Raw genomic sequence first — 21263 nt, 5'->3', positions numbered from 1 at the left:
CATCCCTCCTAACGCCTCCACCTTAAACAGGTGTCTGTATGCCAGCCACATCACCAGAGGAGTCCTGGAAAGGCAAGACACTCATACACAAAGCAGGTGGCTAAACAGCATGCCAAAGGTAGGGCCCCATAAGTTCCTCCCCATGTCAGTCTATAAACCAACAGCCGCCTCCACTGGGGGCAACAAATGCTGCAATGCACTGAAGCAGATGTAAAACAGCGTTGGAACACTTTTACATTTCTCATAATTGTTCATTTGGCTGCACTAAAAACACACCTACTCTTGTCAAACGCCAACGGCTAACTGGTGGGCGGCGTGGTCACAACTGTTGTACTCACACATGTGTAGACGTTTCTCGAAACTGGAATAATGTTGGTGTATCAATGTGCCCCTTGCATCAATGTGCCCCCCTCCCCCCTACATGCTAGTGAGGCTGCTTCCCTGGGCAAGGAAGGAGCAGGAATCCCTAAAGGGGAGGATCTGTATGTGATCCCATCTCTAGAGCTAGACTGAAACTAAATCCTTCGAAGACAGAGGTCCTATGACAGGGTCGGGATGGCATGGGGATGAGGGACCAACTCCCTTCTCTTGCGGGGGCCCAATTAGTGCCATTGCCTTCCGTTAAGAGTTTGGGTGTAATCCTTGACGCCTCCCTTTCCATGGAGGCGCAAGTTACAGCAACAGCCAAGGCGACATTTTTCCACCTTCGCCACAACAAGCAGTTGGTCCCTTACCTTTCGTGCCCTGACCTGGCCACAGTGATCCATGCGATGGTCACCTCCAGGCTTGACTACTGTAATTCGCTCTATGCGGGGCTGCCCTTGAAGCTGTCCCAGAAACTCCAGCGGGTGCAGAATGCAGCAGCGAGGCTCCTCACGGGGTCTCTGCCATGGGAGCATATTCACCCGGTGCTTTTCCAGCTGCACTAGCTCCCAGTGGAGTACAGGGTCAGATTTAAGGTGCTGGTTTTGACCTTTAAAGCCCTTCGCGGCCTAGGATCCTCGTACATATGGGACCGCCTCTCCCGGTATGCCCCACAGAGGACCTTAAGGTCCATATATAGCAACACCCTAGAGGCCCCAGGCCCTAAGGAAGTTAGATTCGCCTCAACCAGGGCCAGGGCCTTCTCAACACTGGCCCCGGCCTGGTGGAATGCTCTGTCTCTTGAGACCAGGGCCCTGCAGGATCTGATCTCTTTCCGCAGGGCCTGTAAGACAGAGTTGTTCCACCTGGCCTTTGGCTCAGAATCAGTTTAATTCACTCCCCCTCTTTTTCCTTTCTCTTCCTATGAAGAGATTGCTCACTAATTGTTTTAATGTTGTATCTTAATCTTTTAAATTGTATTTTAATCAATTTATTATTGGTTGTTAGCTGCCCTGAGCCCGGTCTTGGCTGGGGAGGGTGGGGTATAAATAAAAATTTATTATGATTATGATTATGATTGGAGCTTACATAAACACCAGAGGGAAGGTGGCCGGGGCGTAAATGGCAAAAGCATTGGCCTCGAACGCAGGCCTCAGGGACGCTTCTCCCCGTTCCCCCCATAGAGACCTGGGACCCCTTCTCCAGAAGGGACCTCCGAGGAGGAAGCCAGGGTGGATCAGTCCCTGGACCTTGGAGGCAATGCCTGGACTCCTCTGGAAAGATGCAATATAATGTTCCTTTCCCCATTGGCCAGGAACCTAAGCTCCTTTTGGGGTTGTCATTCCGCACCCCAAGGTTCCTCCAAGGCCTTGGGGAAGGAAACTGAGGCAGGCCTGGCCATGGCAAGAGGAAGAGCTCTGGCTGCCCCCCAGGGCCCTGCAGGGGATTCAGGGCGGGGGGCCTGCCTCTTCCTCTGCCCATGGCAGCCCCCAGGAAGCCTTGGAAGAAAGGCAGGAGACCCTCAGCAGAGAACAGCCAAGTCCGGTTCTTCTCCGCAATGGCTTCCTCTTCTGAGAGCTCCCTCTCAATCCTCAATAGATTTTATTGCGTTAGCCGTGTGGCCATAGCATGATATACATAGAAATTACAACATAAAATGGGGGTGGGGAGATAAAGGTAGATATCGTCCTGGGCGAGTACTTAAAGAAAGGGGGAAAAAAAGGGGGGGGGATAACAAGAGCGACAGGGGATTTAAAACATCGAGTGACAGATAGTACAAAAACAGAAAGACAAAAAACTGCTGAGGCTGGCAGAGGATCATTAAAGGGTCCTTCGGCTCCTCAGATTTGTCCTAGCTCCATTGTCCTTGTATAATAAGGCTACTTGGAACTTCGTTCGGTTGTGCGGCATATCGACTGCAGCTGTGGTGTTAAAGAAGAAGTTAGTGCCGCTTTCCTCTTCATCACACTGAGCAGGAAGTTAGCTGTCATCTCGGTAATCCAACAATCAGAATCCTGCAAAAAAAGGGACACTATCCAGGGCTGGATTGGGAGATGAAGCTTGTTCACAAGAGGAGTTAAAAACCGAGATCTTTCATCTGTCCAGTTGGGACAGAAGAGCATTACATGTTCCATAGTCTCCAGAGCCGTGTCATTACAGGTGCATGTTCTATTTGCGATGGGAACTCTGGAATAACGACCTGACAGAACTGCTGTAGGAAAACAGTTGAGACGGGCACAGGTAAAGGCCCTTCGCTTAGCCTCCGAAGAAATTGTGAAGCAGTATAGAGGGATCCCTTCAGGGGGTGGAATAGCTAGGGCTAGGCCTGAACACGGCCCTCTTGCATGGGCAGCTGTATTAGAGAAGTCAAGTTGCTGTAGCTTCTTTTTAATTGGAGGTAGGGCCGCCGGACTGATACACTCTAAGTTAAGAACAGTTTTGCAATTCAGATTGAGAAAAGAGCGGAGTTTGAGGTTAATTGTAATTTTCCAGGGGGAATTATGAATATCTCTTAGGATCAGATTGGAAAAACCACCTCTAATTCGAGCATCCGATGCTAGTAGGTGGGAGCTATAGGAAATGGCTCGACTCCATCTCGTTTTACAATTGAGGGCTGGGCGAACTCAAGTCGTAGGGCTGCACCTGAGACACATCTCGGGACGCCGGAAAGAGATCTCAGAAACATATGAAGTGGGCGATCCAAGTTACCTGATATTGCTGTAGTCCATACTTCACAGCCATATAATAATTTAGGGACAACTTTGGCATTAAATATTTGAATTGCTGCTGGAAGGTGTTTGCCGCCCTTCTGGTGGTAAAATCGGACAATGGCATTAGAGGTCGTGGTTGCAGCGAGAAAGGCAGATTGTAGATGGGTGGTCCAGGAGAGATTATAGGTGAATATTAAGCCTAGATATTTAAAGGCTTTTACCTTTTCTAAGTAGCCACCTGTGATCTTAAGCGGCTTCAGCTTGAGTTTGCGGGAACGAGTGAAGTGGAGGACTTTCGATTTTTTTATAATTGATATTAAGAGCTTCCGCCTTACAATAGGCGATAAATGCATTAACTGTATTTGCTAGGTCCGCAGCTGTTCTGGATAAGATGATGGCGTCATCTGCATAGAAAAGGGAAACAATGGGGTGGCCTGCTAAGTGAGGAGGATACTTAGATGCTAGCTTCAAAGGGGTAATTGCATCGTGAAGATAGAGATTAAACAGTAAAGGGGCCAAGAGACAACCTTGTCGGACGCCCTTGGCTGTTGGGAATGGAGTGGTAAGGGAGCCGTTGGGATCACTTCGGACACAAGCTGTGGTGTTTGAATAAAGGGAAATAATTAGGGAGAGGAGGTGCGAATCAATTCCCAGATGGGCAAGTTTGGACCATAATCTCTGCCTAGGAATGGAATCAAAGGCGGCCTCCAGGTCCATGAAAGCGGCAAATAGGTGGCCTTGCCTTGGTGCAGTGTATTTACTGGCAAGGTGATAGAGAGTTAGACAGTGGTCCATGGTTGATGCTGACTTTCGGAAGCCAATCTGTTCTAGCGGTAGAATGTTCCTCTCCTGGACCCATGAAAGAAGTTCTTCCAGTAAAACAGCGGCAAATATTTCCCCCGGAATAGATAATAAACTGATGGGGCGATAGTTCCTAGGGATGTTTGGCTGGCCGCCTTTGAAGATCGGAACTATTATAGCTTCTCTCCAGGAGTCGGGGATGTCTAGGGCGGAGGAGATAGCGGTGAATACAGGAGTCAGCTGTTCGCTCCACCAAAGAGGATCAGTCAGGAAAAGGTCCAACGGGACCATGTCTGGGCCGGGGGCCTTATTCCTTCGCATGGACATTATGATGTTGAAGATGCGAGTTGAGGTAAAGTTTATTGAGGAAGTGGGACTAAGAGAACAGGAACAGAGGTCCGACGGGGATTGAAGGAAATCTGTAAGATGATTTGGAGAAGCGAAACTGGTTGAATAATAGGCAATCCATTCATCAGCGGAAATCTGGGTAGCTGAGTTGAGTGGTGCCGAAGGTCTAACTAAGCGCCAGAAGGAGCGGGAGTCACGCCTCTCTACAGCCGAACGAAGAGTGGACCAAGCCTCAAGGATGTGTTGCTGTTTCTTGCAATGAATCATGTTTCTGTATGTCCTTTTAATATCTATGAGCTTTGCACGGGTTTGGGGGTCAATGGAAAATTTGATGATTCTGACCATTTTCCTAATTCGCCTTCTTAGGGCTTTACGTTCCTTGTCAAACCAAGGTGATTCAGAGAAGAGGCGTTGGTGGGTAGGCGAGGTGGTGGTTATGTAAGTTGTTGAGAAAGCATCGATTAATTTCTGGTATTGGTCAGCGGGCAGAATTGGGTCAGAGGGAACTGCAGACATATCAAATGATTTTGTATGTCCAGGGCAAGAGAGGAACTGAGGCTTGTCCATTTCTTTGTTTTGTATACAGGGTGGCTTTGTGCCGTGGAACTATAGTTTGAGGGGGCTGAAAATGGCTCCCTCTCTTTCTTGTCTGGGCTGGAGTGGGAGGACCCCAGTTGATCCAGTTCCCCTCAGTCTCCCCACTGGGCTCCAGTGGCCCCCTGAGACCTGCAGGGATCCGGAGTGGAAGCAACTTCTCCTGTTGAACTACCGCCTGAGGGGGAAGAACAAGCGAGGGCCGTCCAGAAAGGGCTCCTGGGACCCTGAGGAGCAAGAAGGCGTCTGGTGAGGAGCAAGGCTGCTCTGCGGAGGCAAAGCCGTCATGGCAGGAAGGCGGTTGAGGACGTCCCATGAGCGCTGGCCCCCGAAGCTGCCACCCTCCTTCGCTGGGAGAAGAGACCCCCGAGAGCGTGTGACCCCCAAGGTCCACAGGGAGCCATGACGTCTCTGGGAGCGGCTGGGGCCTCCAGATGAAACAAAATGGCGTTCACGCCTTTTTCAGAAAAAGGGCGGGAAACGCCATCTCCTGGCCCTGTCGCCTCCGTGGGTTCCTCCTGGGCCTGCCTGGCCATGGGGGGGGGATGCACCTGCCCAAAAACTCTTCCCTTCCCCAGACATTGAGGGGGGCATTAAGAGAAGGAGAAATGAAGGAGAAGCTGGGAGGGGGAGCAGCCAAGAGGGAAACTCAGGGGGAAAACTCCCTCAGGAAACCTGGCAAAGGAGAGGACGAGGCCCAGGGGAAGCTGAAGGGGGATTGGCCAGCCTTCAAATGGAGAGGCTTCTGATTGGTCCTGCTCTGGGGTGAGAAATGGGGTCAAATGGTTCTGAGAGCCCAGTAGAAACTGGTTTTCTGACAGGAAACGCAGGGAAAGGATGGAGTTGGGAAGGGGGGAAAGAGTCCCAGAGTGGGGGGCTGCCCCCTGAGCAGCATGTGCCCCTCTCCCTCCCACCCCAATAGTGGGCTTCGCCTTTCCTGCCTGTGGTGCTGTTACGGGGAGGGGGGGGCTTCCACACCTGGCCCCCCCATGGCGTCTGCGTTTCATTCCTCGCATGGGACACTTCCTCATCTGTCTCTTTTCCTGGGCTGCAGAAGCAGGAAAGTCCGCTTGGCGGGGGGGGGGGGAGATTATTTTCGGAGGGGGAGGGATCTCCTGGCTGGGAAGCCCCCCCCATTCTCCCCCCCACTCGCTGATCGGGAGGGTGGGGTTTTTTTTTGAGGGGTGTCTTGATGGAGACATTTCTTAGCCTCTTCTCCATCCCAGCCTTTCTTTGGGATCCAGGAGCCTCTGTGTTGGAGGAGGGGGAGAGCCAAGGTAACCCCCCCCCATGGCCACCCCCTTCTCCCTTTCGGTTAGTCTGGATCAGATGTGGGCTCCTTGGGGCAGAGTCCTTGGCACAGACGGGGGGGGGCAGCCCCTTGAGCGCAGGCGCAGAAGCAGGAAAACTGCAGAGAGGGAAGGGGTGCCCCCGGCTTTGCAAGGGTTAAAAGGAGCAAAGCTGGATTCCTAGAGAGGACAGGAAGTGAATAGGAGGTCAAGGTCCTCCATGGCTATATTCCCTCCCTCCCACATCCCTTCCTACAAGCGGAAAGGAGGTTGCATTGTTTTCTCTCCTTTGCAAAAGCTTCCTTGGGGCCCCTCCTGGAATCCGGTGAGTCCCCCATTTCCTCCCCCTGAGGGTGCAATGGGGAGAAGGGGGTCCCAGGGGGGCAGGGAGGGGGCATGGGGGTCCCTTCTCAGATAATGCACAGTGGGGGGAGAAGAGAGAAGAAGAGGAGGAGTCTGGATTTGATATCCCGCCTTTCACTCCCCTTCAGGAGTCTCAAAGCGGCTCACATTCTCCTTTCCCTTCCTCCCCCACAACAAACACTCTGTGAGGTGAGTGGGGCTGAGAGACTTCAGAGAAGCGTGACTGGCCCAAGGTCACCCAGCAGCTGCAGGTGGAGGAGCCAAACCCGGTTCCCCAGATTACGAATCCACCGCTCTTAACCACCACACCACACTGGTCCTCCCTTGTCCTCTCTGCCAAGCCAGGGAGGGGGCCAGTTCGCAGGAGGTCTGCAGCTCTGTTCTTCCTTGGGATCCAGATGCTGCCTTCATTTTTGGGGAGGGGGCTTTGGGTCAAGGAAAACCGGGCAGGCAAAGAAACCCCCTTCAGACTGAGGAGTAAGTCACATTTGTGAACAGAGGCTGCAGCCAGACTGTTTGCACATGGGGGGAGCACAGGGAGAAGAAAAGCCCTTCTGCATCTGCAGCAGCACAACTGGACCACTTCCTCTGTCCCAGATGCAACAACACATGTCTCTCCCCTATTCAGGCTAAACAAGTAGGCGAACTAATGTCAAAGCAGATTTTAGATGTATTCTCAGGAAATGCTAAAGCAAGGATAAAAGACTCCTTCTCCCAACATCCTGGGACAAATGAGGAGCAATTATCAGTAACTGGGTGCCTTGTGCTACTAACAGAGGACATGGAACACATAAAATCCTTTCCCCCCCTGACTGTGATAAAATCCTTACTATCCTGATAGGTACTTGTAAAACCTTTTGGGAGAAAATCTAGCAGGGGGTCTGTGGGTTTTGATAAACAAGAAATGGAAATTGGTGTTATCTCAAAATAGACTAGTTTTCTCAAGCTACCCTAAGACTTTGGGAATCTTGTCACAAGAGGAGTGTAAAGCTCACCTCAGGAGTTTTTTTAAAGGGCATACATGCCTGGTGTCTGAAGAACAGAAGAGATTTAGGACATGTGGAAGATCTATACTTTGATGGCTTCCATGCCAGAAATGTGGGGGCCACATTTTGGGACTGGAGACTTGCGAAGATGGTGTATAAGCACAGATGATATCTAAGGAGGAGGGGTGTATTAGTTTCCTGATATTTCAAAAATGTGGCATCACCAGCTCCTCTGCTTCCACGTATAGATTTGGTCCCCATGCAACCCCTGACAGAGGCGGATACGGCTACACCATCTGTCTGGCTTGCGATGAGAGAGCTCAAAGATTGTGAACAGGGCTCTCCATACAAAGCACCTAGCATGGGGGCACCTAAAGGTAATATCTACTCTGCTATTTCCTGCCCATGCTCTGGGGTTGCAGTTTTCAGGCTTGGGGACAGGACAGTGACTGGTTTTTGCACCAAGTGCTGTCAATAATCCCCACTGAGTTCAAAGGGATCTACTCTCAGGTCCCTACTGTGCAGACCATGCCAGCCTTACGAAGTGGGGTGAGGAGTATACAGAGGAAATTGGAATCACTGGAGAGGTTTACAAATGGGGCTTCTGTTGGGAAGGGGCTGCCCCATTTGTGCTTCTCCAGGGGCAGGAGAATATCTAGGGCAGGAGAATCCCTGCAGGGCCTCTGAGGCTCCCTTTGCTTCTTCCTCTCTCCCAGAACCCTGCAGCTTGTTTTGGCTCCTTGACTCCTCAGGAAGGATGAAAGAGACGGATCCTGCAAACCTAAGGAAGATGGAAGGGGGAAGATGGACGGTTGACCTGGTCAGGTTGTCTCCTGCATCCCTCCCCACAACCTCTGAGCGTTCCCTCCCAGGGACCTCTGAGAGATCTGGTGAGTCCCAGGGGAGGGGAGATGGGGACCTGGATGGACGGAGCCAGAGAGGTATCAGGGCTTGCTCAGTTTGGGGGTGGGAGGAGGCAGGCAGGCGGATGGAGATGGAGAAGGGGAGCACTTTTTTGGGCTCTTCCACCTGCTTCCTGCCTGCGCCTTTGTCTCCTGCAGGCATTTTGAGCTAGGAATACAGTTGAACCTCAGAAGTCGAACAGAATCCGTTCTGGAAGTCTCTTCGACTTCCGAGGCGTGACTTTTCATTGGCTCTTGCAATGGGAAGAGCCGATCGGAAGCTGCAATGACACCACGTCACTTTCTCTCCCTGGCACCGCTGGGCCAGCCCTCTGCTTCCCTTTCCCTCAGGCGAAATCCCAATGGCGTATGAATCACGAGCGACCGTGGGTTTTCTTTGGGAAAACAGGTTGCAAACAAACTTTATTATAACAGATGTAAACAAGGAATTTTGGTTCTTCCACTGAAAGGGAACAAACAGTGCTGTTGTTTTTTTCTATTAACTTGAATACGGATTCAAGTTATAGGCTGTATGCTGTTTAGGTTTAAGGTTACTTCCTTGTACACATTTTCCATGGATCAGACTTCTGCACACAAATTTCTGGAACTGAATCCTAATCCTGCGTCCTCCGTGTGTTTTCTTTTTGGAATAACTTTGCTTTTAAAAACAAGGATCATAGGACCACTAAATGATGAAATATGTAGACCAGGGGTCAGCAATCTACCATCCTTGGGCCACAAGCGACTCACGGGGGTCATTTAACCGGCCCCTGAGCGGCCCCAAGCCGTCCGCTCGGTGAGTCCTGTGTCTACACACTTGATCCTGCCCACAGAGCGATCTCCGTGAGAGTGAGGCAGCCCAGGCGAGGTAAAGCTTGCCAGCCCCTGATGTAGACTGAGTCTTCTCATGTCATTTGTATATCTCAAAACTAGCAGAATCTATTTGCTGGAATATCTATAACATACAATTCATCATTAGCGGTCAGTGTGTGAGTTCTGGGTTCATGAAATGTTTTAAACTGGAACAAAAAATGAGGAAACAGCAGAGAACAGAGCGCATCCAACATTGTTGGATCATAAAATCAGTTTTGAAATTCCATACATACCTGTATGTCAGGGGTCAGCAACCTGCAGCCCATGGGGGGTCGTTTAAACGGGCCACAAGCCAGCTGCACTAGCTCCCGCTGGAGTACAGGGTCAGGTTTAAGGTGCGGGTTTTAACCTTTAAAGCCCTATACAGCCTAGGACCCTCGTACCTATGGGACCGCCTCTCCTGGTATGTCCCATGGAGGACCTTACGGTCTTCAAACAAAAACATATTGGAGGTCCCGGGCCACAGGGAGGTTAGGCTGGCCTCAACCAGAGCCAGGGCTTTTTTAGCAGTGGCTCCGATCTGGTGGAATGCTCTGTTACAAGAGACTAGGGCCCTGCGGGACTTGACATCTTTCAGGGCCTGCAAGACAGAGCTGTTCCACCAGGCCTTTGGCCAGGGCACAGTCTGACCCCCTCTCTCCTTCTCCTTCTGTAATCTTCATAGAACTCTAACCTGGTGGTTGCTATTAATATGATTATGAATTAATTCAAAAATTTATTTTAATTGACTGTGTGATTTTATGATTTTTTTACCTGTTGTTAGCCGCTCTGACCGTGGCTTTGGTCGGGAAGGGTGGGATACAAATAATATATTTTTATTGTTGTTGTTGTCGTCATCATCATCATCATCATCTGGGATTCCAACATCCTCACCGTGAATGCTGAATGGAGGGATATCAACTGTTTTCTCTCTGAATATTCTTCATTTCGTCAAGCTTGTTTAAGCAATGACCAGGCTTTTTTGAACTACCCAGGCCTTTTTAAATGTCATCTTCAGATTTTTTAGGGTAGTTGAAGTAAGTTCTGTCAGGTTTGTTGTTTTTGTTTTTGCTTTTGTCTGCATTTTATCGACCAAAGACCTTGAATACAGACATTGGATTCTTTTTTCTTTTTTTTTTGAAAATAATTTTTATTAACAGGCCAATCACATCACATTATCATATCACATTAGTTCCAAATTATACAGCCAAATTTTAAATTTTGTTGGGGGTGACCATACATCAAACTCCGCTCGAGTCCAAAACAGCATCACTTTCTTACTGCTTTCATTAGACAGTTCTGACCAGTTTGATCCGGATAGTCCTTTATTACTTCCTTTCTCTTCTTGTTGTTATCATAAATTCTTTTCTTTGCGGTCTCTGATGATTTTCACAAGCAGGTTGTAAGCTGGCATTCTATGTGGATTTTTGTACTCTTCCAAAAATCATATCGATCGGGGACAGCCTCTGTACAACGCTTCCCTACACAAGCTCAGTCTCCGATCTGTCCTTTATTTTTCAAATAAATCAAATGAGTCTGGGGGCTCTGTCAGGTCAAACTTGCATTCCAACATTCCTTCTCTTTCAAACAGTCCTGATTCTCCTCCCCCAGTCCTTCTTCCTCCGACGCCATATTTTAACTGCGTCATAAAAATTTTCCACTTTTCTCACCATTCTCCAGTCTTCTTTCCTGTTTTAATCTGTCCCACATAGTTCTTAAAATCCTGCCTGTGATTCATAAAAACGCAACGATCTTGTTTCTTTCTGGGGTGAAGGGTTATTTATGTCACATCATGCAGGAAAAAAAAGAGTTTTTTCCTCCACCCCCCCCCTTCGTTCCAAACATACAGTTTCCTTGTGGTAATTCATCAGAAGATTTACTTATCTGTCCGTCACTCCTGGTCGCAGAGATCCATTAATCAGCAGTCTTATCTTCGAGCTTTAATTGATGTATGTGCTTTCAGCTTCATTTCCAATCATATGTTTCCAATTATAATTCCAAGCTGAAGCAACCAGCACGCGCTGATTGGAATCGGCGTGAGGAAGATCTGACTTCACCGAGGGCCTTTTGCCAAGTGTTCGGCACCCCCATCACTCGTATCAGGGGGTGCATTGTGAACACCGCTGGCAGGGCAGAGCCCCCCCGCATCCTGGGGGGGGGCTTAGGAAGGCTGCATACTTCCCATAGCAGCCCCTTAGTACCTCGTATGGGTCAGAGAGATGTTATTGTCAGCCATCTTCCAACGCGCCACCTAATGGCCCCCCAGACATTGGATTCTTATCTCATTATACATGTTATATGTAGCTATTTTTAGCCATCTCACCCCTTGCTTTTTCCTGTAAGACCAATTGCAGTCTTTAACAGTCTTCAACAGATTTACCACACCTATCAGACAATCACCCATTCCCACCATCCTTCTGAGTAATACCCCTCCCCACCCTCTCACTATATATAAGGGTCTGGTGACTTCTGTTTCAGTGTATCTGAAGAAGTGTGCATGCACACAAAAGTGCATACCAATAACAAACTTAGTTGATCTCTAAGGTGCTACTGGAAGGAATTTTTAAATTCATTAACATCGTTCAATAATCTGGGGAATAATCTTCCTGACGCTCTAATTAGCTTCTCTCTTCATTGCAGATGGTGATGAATTGGAGGGGAAGAACAGAGGGGACCACAACAGAATCCACATAGCGGAGAAGTCAAGTAAATATACAGGGTATGGAGAGAACATTCGTCAGAGCTCCCAGTCCACCTCCCATCAAGGAAACAGCTTCATTCAAAGGGATAGCCTTACTTCAAACGAAAGAACTCACAGTGGAGAGAAATTGTATCAGTGCTTGGAATGTGGAAAGAGCTTCAGTCGGAAGGATTCTCTCATTTCCCATCAAAGAATTCATACAGGAGAGAAACCCTACCAGTGTTTGCAGTGTGGAAAGTGCTTCAGTCAGAGGAGCAATCTGACAACCCATCAAAGGATTCATACAGGGGAGACACCCTATAAATGCTTGGAATGTGGAAAGAGATTCAGACAGAGCTCGGAACTCACTTCCCATCACAGAATTCATACAGGGGAGAAACCCTATCAGTGCTTGGAATGTGGAAAGAGATTCAGACTGAGCTCAGAGCTCACTTCCCATCAAAGAATTCATACAGGGGAGAAGCCTTATCAGTGCTTGGAATGTGGAAAGAGCTTCAGTCAGAGCCACAGCCTCACTTCCCATCTAATAAGTCATACAGGGGAGAAACCCTATCAGTGCCTGGAATGTGGAAAGAGCTTCAGACAGAGGAACGGTCTCACTTACCATCAAAGAATTCATACAGGGGAGAAACCCTATCAGTGCTTGGAATGTGGAAAGAGCTTCAGTAACCGCCAAATTCTCACTTCCCATCAAAGAATTCATACAGGGGAGAAACCCTATCAGTGCTTGGAATGCGGAAAGAGCTTCAATTTTAGGACTAGTCTTACTTCCCATCAAAGAATTCATACAGGGGAGAAACCTTTTCAGTGCCATGAATGTGGAATGAGCTTCATTCAGAAGAATAATCTCACTTCCCATCAAAGAATTCATACAGGTCAGAAACCATATAAATGCTTCCAATGTGGAAAGAGCTTCAGTCACAGCCACGAACTCACCATCCATCAAAGAATTCATACAGGTGAGAAACCCTATCAGTGCCAGGAATGTGGAAAGAGCTTTCGTGAGAGGGGAAAACTCGCTGCTCATCAAAGAATTCATACAGGGGAGAAACCCTATCAATGCTTGGAATGTAGAAAGAGCTTCACCCAAAGGGCCCATCTCCTGACCCATCAAAAAACCCATACAGGTCAGAAACCCTATCAATGCTTGGAATGTGGAAAGAGCTTTCGTGATAGGGGTAAACTCACTTCCCATCAAAGAATTCATACTGGGGAGAAACCCTATCAATGCTTGGAATGTGGAAAGAGCTTCAGTCGGAGGGATAGTCTTACTTCCCATCAAAGAATTCATAAAGGGGAGAAACCCTATCAGTGCTTGGAATGTGGAAAGAGCTTCAGATGGAAGGTTAGTTTCACCTCCCATCAAAAATTTCATACAGGAGAGAAACCATAACTGTTAGAGGGGGTTTTTCCTCTGGTGGCAGATGACAGAAGACTAACACCACGAGACCGGTGTAAACCCAAATCAAATAAAGATTTATGACAAAGCAACAAACAGCAAAGCTTGTGGGTGTTTTTCCTGCAGGCAAAGTTCAAACTGCAAGTTTCCCTTCCTAATCATGACCAGCTGTAACCAATCTGCCCAAAGCTCACAGAAACAGTTCTTAAAGGTACAAACATCCTTACTGTTTCTTTGAAGAATGACTCCCAACACTAACAGTGCTTGGAATGTTTAAAGAACTAATAATAATAACAGATACAGGTAGGCAGCTGTGTTGGTCTGTCATGATCAAAATAAAATAAATTCTTCCAGTAGCACCTTAAAGGCCAACTAAGTTTGCTATTGGTATGAGCTTTCATGTGCATGTACACTACTTCAGATACCATGCATGAATAAACTTAGTCGGTCTTTAAGGTGCTACTGAAAGAATTTTTTAAAAATAATAATAATTTATTACTTGTACCCTGCCCATCTGGCTGGTGTCGATCGTTCGGGAACTTCAATAGCTTTCTTCAGCCCGAACATCACAGCAACTGATGCCAAGAAGCATCAGCACACTTACGTTAGAGTATTAGCGGTTCGTGTAACAGAACTCAGTAGCTTAGCATTTTGGCTAATCTACTTTATTTACATATAATACACTCGGAGAATTCTGACTTAGCTCCATCCTCTTTCTCATCAGACAGCAAAGATAAAGAACAACGGACAATAGTCCCACTTCATGGAACTCAGTAACATAAATATCCTGTCTCCGTCACTTCCCACTCTGTGGAATGAAAACATACACCGTCATGTGATAGACAACAATCTCATGATTGCAGACACGGAGCAGAATTCCCAACAAAAATGTCTGCGTTGGAATCGTATCGAGATCATTCTATCATTTTTGAGATTTTATCCCAGTACAGCTTTCACCACTCTTTTGTTGGGCTTTTGTTACGGTAGAATCTGGGTGTGGGGCTACTCTGCCACCCAGCTCGTCGGACTAAGTCCGCGGGTCCCTGCGGAGGAAAATGAGCTCAGCCGGAGACAGGAGCAAGCTGAAGAAGATCCAAGTTTATTGCGCAACAGGTTCAAGGCGAGATTGAACAGCGAGAAAGGGGTGACATGAACTTTTAAAACTTCCCTCCACATCCCAGAATACAGTGCAAAATACATCATGAATACATTAAAGAGAGTTACAGATAGGTAGCCGTGTAGGTCTGCCATAGTCAAAACAAAAAAAATTCCTTCCAGTAGCACCTTAAAGACCAACTAAGTTAGTTATTGGTATGAGCTTTTCGTGTTCATGCACACTTCTTCAGATATCTGAAAGGAATAGGGAATACAGCTTCGTATGGTCGACCCCTAGTAAAGATAGAGCGGGAAGGAAGGCATAAGATTTTGGGCTTATTTCGCCCGTAATAGTGGAAAGGGGAAAAGGCACTTTATTAATGGGGCTTGGGGTAGAGTGTGGTGCTTGTACAACGGTGTGGGGGCTGAGGGGTCCACGTGGGGCTGGGTGCCCTTGAGGTCATCACCTCAGACCCTCTGGTGACCGGTGGAAGGGTGAAGAAAGTGGAAGGGTGAAGAAAGACATGCCCCCCCTTCCGTATCAGCTTTTATGGGATTATTTTATGGGATTCTTGCCCGCAGTAGGAGATATAATGGTCATCCAAACTGAATTCGCCCATTGCCATCCATTTTAGTTCACTGATGCCCAGGATGTCAATATTTATTCTTGCCATCTCATTTTTTACCACACCCAGCTTACCTAGGTTGATGGTTCTTACATTCCAGGTTCCTATGCAATATTTTTCTTTACAGCATTGGACTTTCCTTTCGCTTCCAGGAATATCCGCAACTGAGCGTCCTTTCGGCTTTGGCCCAGCCGCTTCCTCAGCTCTGAATCTACTTGTACTTGTCCTCCGCTCTTCCTCAGTAGCATGTTGGATGCCTTCCGACCTGAGGGGCTCATCTTCCAGCGTCATAACTTTTATATGCCTGTTGTCTTTCTCCATGGATCCCTTCTTGGCAGGGATACTGGAGTGGCTTGCCGGTTCCTGCTCCAGGTGGATCACGTTTATTCAAAACTCTCCACTATGACCTGTCCAACTTGGGTAGCCCTGCACGGCATAGCTCATAGCTTCTCTGAGTTATTCAAGCCCCTTCGCCACGTCAAGGCAGTGATCCGTGAAGAAGCATCAAGCATTAAATAGTTTAGAATCATAGAGTTGGAATAGACCACAAGGGCCATTGAGTCCAACCCCCTGCCAAGCAGGAAACACCATCAGAGCACTCCTGACATATGGTTGTCAAGCCTCTGCTTAAAGACCTCCAAAGAAGGAGACTCCACCACACTCCTTGGCAGCAAATTCCACTGTCGAACAGCTCTTACTGTCAGGAAGTTCTTCCTAATGTTTAGGTGGAATCTTCTTTCTTGTAGTTTGGATCCATTGCTCCGTGTCCGCTTCTCTGGAGCAGCAGAAAACAACCTTTCTCCCTCCTCTATGTGACATCCTTTTATATATTTGAACATGGCTATCATATCACCCCTTAACCTCCTCTTCTCCAGGCTAAACATGCCCAGCTCCCTTAGCCGTTCCTCATAAGGCATCGTTTCCAGGCCTTTGACCATTTTGGTTGCCCTCCTCTGGACACGTTCCAGTTTGTCAGTGTCCTTCTTAAACTGTGGTGCCCAGAACTGGACACAGTACTCCAGGTGAGGTCTGACCAGAGCAGAATACAGGGGCACTATTACTTCCCTTGATCTAGATGCTATACTCCTATTGATGCAGCCCAGAATTGCATTGGCTTTTTTAGCTGCCGCGTCACACTGTTGGCTCATGTCAAGTTTGTGGTCAACCAAGACTCCTAGATCCTTTTCACATGTACTGCTCTCAAGCCAGGTGTTACCCATCTTGTATTTGTGCCTCTCATTTTTTTTGCCCAAGTGCAATACTTTACATTTCTCCCTGTTAAAATTCATCTTGTTTGTTTTGGCCCAGTTCTCTAATCTGTCAAGGTCGTTTTGAAGTGTGATCCTGTCCTCTGGGGTGTTAGCCACCCCTCCCAGTTTGGTGTCATCTGCAAATTTGATCAGGATGCCCTTGAGTCCATCATCCAAATCGTTGATAAAGATGTTGAATAAGACCGGGCCCAAGACAGAACCCTGTGGCACCCCACTAGTCACTCTTCTCCAGGATGAAGAGGAACCATTGATGAGCACCCTTTGGGTTCGGTCAGTCAGCCAGTTACAAATCCACTGAGTGGTAGCATAGTCAAGTCCGCATTTTACCAGCTTCTTTACAAGAATATCATGGGGCACCTTGTCAAATGCCTTGCTGAAATCAAGGTAGGCTACATCCACTGCGTTCCCTTCATCTACCAGGGTTGTAATTCTGTCAAAAAACGAGATCAGGTTAGTCTGACATGACTTATTTTTCAGAAATCCATGCTGATTATTGGTGATCACAGCATTCCTTTCTAGGTGCTCACAGACTGTTTGCTTAATGATCTGCTCCAGAATCTTCCCTGGTATTGATGTCAGACTGACTGGGCGATAATTATTTGGGTCCTCTCTTTTCCCCTTTTTGAAAATAGGGACAACATTTGCCCTCCTCCAGTCTGCTGGGACTTCGCCTGTTCTCCAGGAATTCTCAAAGATGACTGCCAGTGGTTCTGAAATCACATCTGCCAGTTCTTTTAATACTCTTGGATGCAGTTCATCTGGCCCTGGAGACTTGAATACATCTAAACTAGCCAAGTATTCTTGTACTATCTCCTTAGTTATTCTGGGCTGTGTTTCCTCTGCTGAATCATTTGCTCCAAATTCTTCAGCTCAGGCATTGTTTTCTTTATCGGAGAAGACTGAGGCAAAGAAGGCATTGAGGAGTTCAGCCCTTTCTGTGCCCCCTGTTTGCATTTCACCATCTTCTCCTCTGAGTGACCCCACTGTTTCTTTGTTCTTCCTTTTGCTACAAACATACCCATAAAAGCCTTTTTTGTTGCTTTTAATCTCTCTAGCAAGCCTGAGTTCATTCTGTGCTTTAGCTTTTCTGACTTTGTGTCTACACGTGCTGGCTATTTGTTTGAATTCCTCTTTGGTGGTTTCCCCCCTTTTCCATTTTTTGTACACATCCTTTTTTAATCTTAACTCAGTTAAAAGTTCTTTAGATAGCCACCCTGGCTTCTTTAGGCACCTTCCATGTTTCCGTCTCATTGGTATTGCCTGAAGTTATGCTTTTACTATCTCCCTCTTAACAAACTCCCAGCCATCATGAACTCCCTTTCCTTTCAGTATTACTGTCCATGGGATCTCACCCAGCACTTCCCTAAGTTTTATGAAGTCGGCTTTCTTAAAGTCAAGAAATTGAGTCCTAGTATGCTTGGTTGCTCCTTTCCGCTGTATAGTAAACTTCAGAAGAGCATGATCATTCGCGCCTAATGATCCTTCCACTTCCACCCCACTAACCAGGTCATCAACATTGGTTAGGACCAGATCTAAAATGGCTGTTCCTCCCCTCATGCGGGACTTCCGGGTTGGCGCCATCGCCGAATGGCGGACTCCCTCCGAGCTCCGGAGGGAGCCTGCTCGGCAGGGGCTGGGTCCTACCGCGCCGGCGACGCGGGGACCCTTAAAAACCACGGGCACGGAGCCCGTGGACATGGGTGACTCGGCTGGTACCGTTAGCGCCCTCCCGACTCGTGAAGGAGCCTTTTTAAAGGCTACGGATCGGGTGCCGGGGAGTGGCGTGGTGCTTTGAGTCCTCTGCTTTCCCTGCCGAGCGAAGCCGCATGCCATCCGGCGGAGAGCGCTGACTTCTTCCATTGAAAATTCGGACTTTTAACAACAACCCGTGAGTAATTTGGAAACCGGGTTTAAAAGGAGAAAAAAAAGGATTTTTTTTCCGGATTTGGCACGAGCGGGGGGGATCCAAAAAGGAAGTCAGTCCCCCTCCCTATTGTAAGCATTTTAAAACAAGGACTGGGTAACCACGGTCTAGAAAGAAGCGTATTTCTGACAAAAATTAAGAATTCCACGATGGGAAACTACAAGAATTGTGCTGGAGGAGAAGAGTGGAGAGAAGGAAAACGTAACCCCCCCTGGGAACCGGGGCGATTTGTGAGAGAGCCTGGTGAAAAGAGACGGAGACTTTGACAGCTGTCAAAGTAGCTGTCAAAGTCGGAAAATTTAAAGAGGACTCTGCTATGAGGACTTTGCTAGTTAACTTCGTTACAATTTGTTACGATTTGGATATAAAATGTCGAAAATATGGAACAACAAGTGGACTTTTGGATCAGAGGAAACAAAGTTACTATAATCCCCCTAGAGGGGTTTCGGGACATTACAAAGATGGTCGTAAGTGGAAAAATACTCTTGGAATGGTACAGGACTTGTTATCTCCTGGGAAAGCTGCAAAACTGAAACAGTATTTTGTCTACAGGGGTGTTTACATTAAAGGAGACAATAGAATCTTCTATTGAAGAAAGGAAGGGACTGAACGTAAGTTTTTGTTCCTGAATAACAACAACCCCTGTAGAGGTACCAAATTTCTGAATTAGAACGTTTTAGCAGCGGAACAAGACAAGAAACTTGACTACAACATGGAAAGAACAATGGGGGGAGCCTTAAAGACCAAGGAAACTAAAGGCCCTTTGGGGCCGTTTTTGGATTGGATGTTTGAAGTTAAATACCATAAAAATAACTTTAAAAAAACTGGCAAGGAACTGGGGGAAAATCTGATTATGGATCTAAGATTTCCAGGCAGATAACAGACAGACTGATGGACATGGGGAATCTAAACCGGGGAAGGGGGGGGGGGAGATTTAGAATCCAAAGGCTGAGTAATTATTTTTTGAATTTTTTTTTATATATACCTTTTATATCTTTATATAGCTTTTTATATTTTGTTGGGGCGTCTTTATTTAAAAAAAAAGGGAATTCGTGGAAGGAAAATGGGGTGGACCCTGTGGAGAGAATTTTTGATTTTTATTTAAGGTAATGATGATGACTGTATAATTTTAAATTTGAATATTGGGTTAAACAAATTAAGTTTTAAATTGGGAGTGAGAGCTTGTAGAACCAACGTTATGAAAGGGGAATATGGTAGGGATGGGGGACGGGGGAGTCCCAGAAAGTGGGTAATGAAAGTAAGGTTTTAAATGTATTTTATTTTTGTTTTATTTTTACTTTCTGTATTTTGGAAATTTTAATAAATATGATTTTTTTTAAAAAAATGGCTGTTCCTCTTGTTGCTTCTCCCACTTTCTGGACAATGAAGTTGTCTGCAAGTCCAGTGAGGAATCTGTTTGACCTTATGCTCTTGGCTGAGTTTGACATCCAACAAATATCCGGGTAATTGAAGTCCCCCATTACTACTATCTCCCTTCCTTTTGCATGCTTGGCCATCTGTTCCAGGAAGGCATCATCTATGTCCTCCGTTTGGCTTGGGGATCTATAGTAAACTCCCACAATGAGGTCTCTGTTATTCTTCTCTCCCTTAATTTTGACCCAAATGCTCTCACTTTGGCTTTGAGGTTCTAAATCTTGGATCTCTTCACAGGTATACACATCCCTGACATACAACGCCACTCCTCCTCCTTTCTTGTCTGGTCTGTTTCTCTGAAATAGATTGTATCCCTCCATTATTACATTCCAATCGTGGGACTTATCCCACCAGGTTTCAGTGATGCCTATTATGTCATATTTAGTTTGCTGTACCAAGAGTTCAAGCTCATCTTGTTTATTTCCCATGCTTTGCGCATTAGTGTACAGACATTGAAGTCCATTAATCATTCCCCCGTGTCTCTTATTTAAGGATTTTTTCCTCCCACCACTAGGTCTCTGTGCTGTTTGCTCCATTTGGTCTATGACATTTGGATGATCATCTTCATCAATTGATAGACTCCTACCTTCAGGAGCACTGTCCCCCCCCCATTAGTCAGTTTAAAGCCCTCCTGATGAGGTTTATGAGATTTTTGGCAAAAACATTCCTCCCAACCGTTGTGAGGTGAGGTGCAGCCCATTGCTTGCCAGAAGTCCATCTTTAAGAAACTGCAGTCCGTGATCTAAGAATCCAAACCGTTCCTGTTTGCACCATTTGCGAAGCCAGTTGTTCACTTCCACTATTTTCCCCTCTCTCCCTGGGCCACGTTGTTCAACTGGGAGGACAGATGAGATGACAATTTGTGCATTTAATTGCTTCAATTTCCTGCCCAGAGCCTCGTAGTCTCTTTTGATCCTCTGGAGGCTATTGCTTGCAGTGTCATTGGTTCCCACATGAACCAAGAGGAAGGGGTATTTGTCAGTGGGTTTTATGATTCCTTGCAGTCGTTCAGTTACATCTTGGATCTTAGCCCCGGGGAGACAGCACACTTCCCGAGACATCTTGTCAGGCCCACAGATCACTGCTTCTGTTCCCCTCAGTAGGGAATCCCCTATCACCACTACACGCCTCCTCTTAGGTCTGGTCGGGGTTCTTCCGTGAGCTGTCTGTTCCAAGGTCACCTGCCCATTCCCTGAGGACTGACTTTGCTGCTCGTCTTCATATACCTGATCGACTGTAATGAGGGAGAGATCCTCAAACGGAGTCTGCTCTTTGTCTTCCATGCTAGAGGAGAGGACCTCAAAGCGATTGTGTATTTCTAAACAATCAGAGCGAACCCTGGGCCTCCTACTTCTTTGAGTCACGTTTCTCCATATATCTGGCTCCTGTGTTGGTGAACTAGCCTCCTTCTCAGGGGAGTCCCCTGTCTCCTCCTTGGTGGAGACGGTGTGCTCTGTTGCTTCCAAGAAGAGCTCCAGCTCTCTAATTCTCTGGAGCGTAGCTACACGTTCCTCCAGTTGCTGGACTTTGTCTTGTAAGAGGGCAATCAACATGCAATTGCTGCAAGTAAAGCTGCCTGCAACCTTTGGCAAGATGGCAAACAT

At 47.2% G+C, this 21263-nt stretch overlaps 1 protein-coding gene across 1 annotated transcript in view; it reads left to right on the top strand.

The window, feature by feature from the left end:
- The first annotated feature begins 6061 nt into the window (after positions 1–6061).
- The window catches only part of LOC144326687 (uncharacterized), a 28941-nt gene continuing 13739 nt past the window's right edge, over positions 6062–21263 (top strand). The window contains 4 exon segments of the mRNA XM_077923441.1: positions 6062–6431; positions 7704–7832; positions 8172–8345; positions 11850–13255. Of these exon segments, the coding sequence (XP_077779567.1) occupies positions 7715–7832; positions 8172–8345; positions 11850–13255 (1698 nt within the window). The 5' untranslated portion in view covers positions 6062–6431; positions 7704–7714.

The sequence above is a fragment of the Podarcis muralis genome, chromosome 2, assembly GCF_964188315.1.
Source record: "Podarcis muralis chromosome 2, rPodMur119.hap1.1, whole genome shotgun sequence".
Taxonomy (NCBI): domain Eukaryota; kingdom Metazoa; phylum Chordata; class Lepidosauria; order Squamata; family Lacertidae; genus Podarcis; species Podarcis muralis.
The sequence above is the reverse complement of the archived record's forward strand: the minus strand, read 5'-3'. Positions and strand labels throughout refer to the sequence as shown.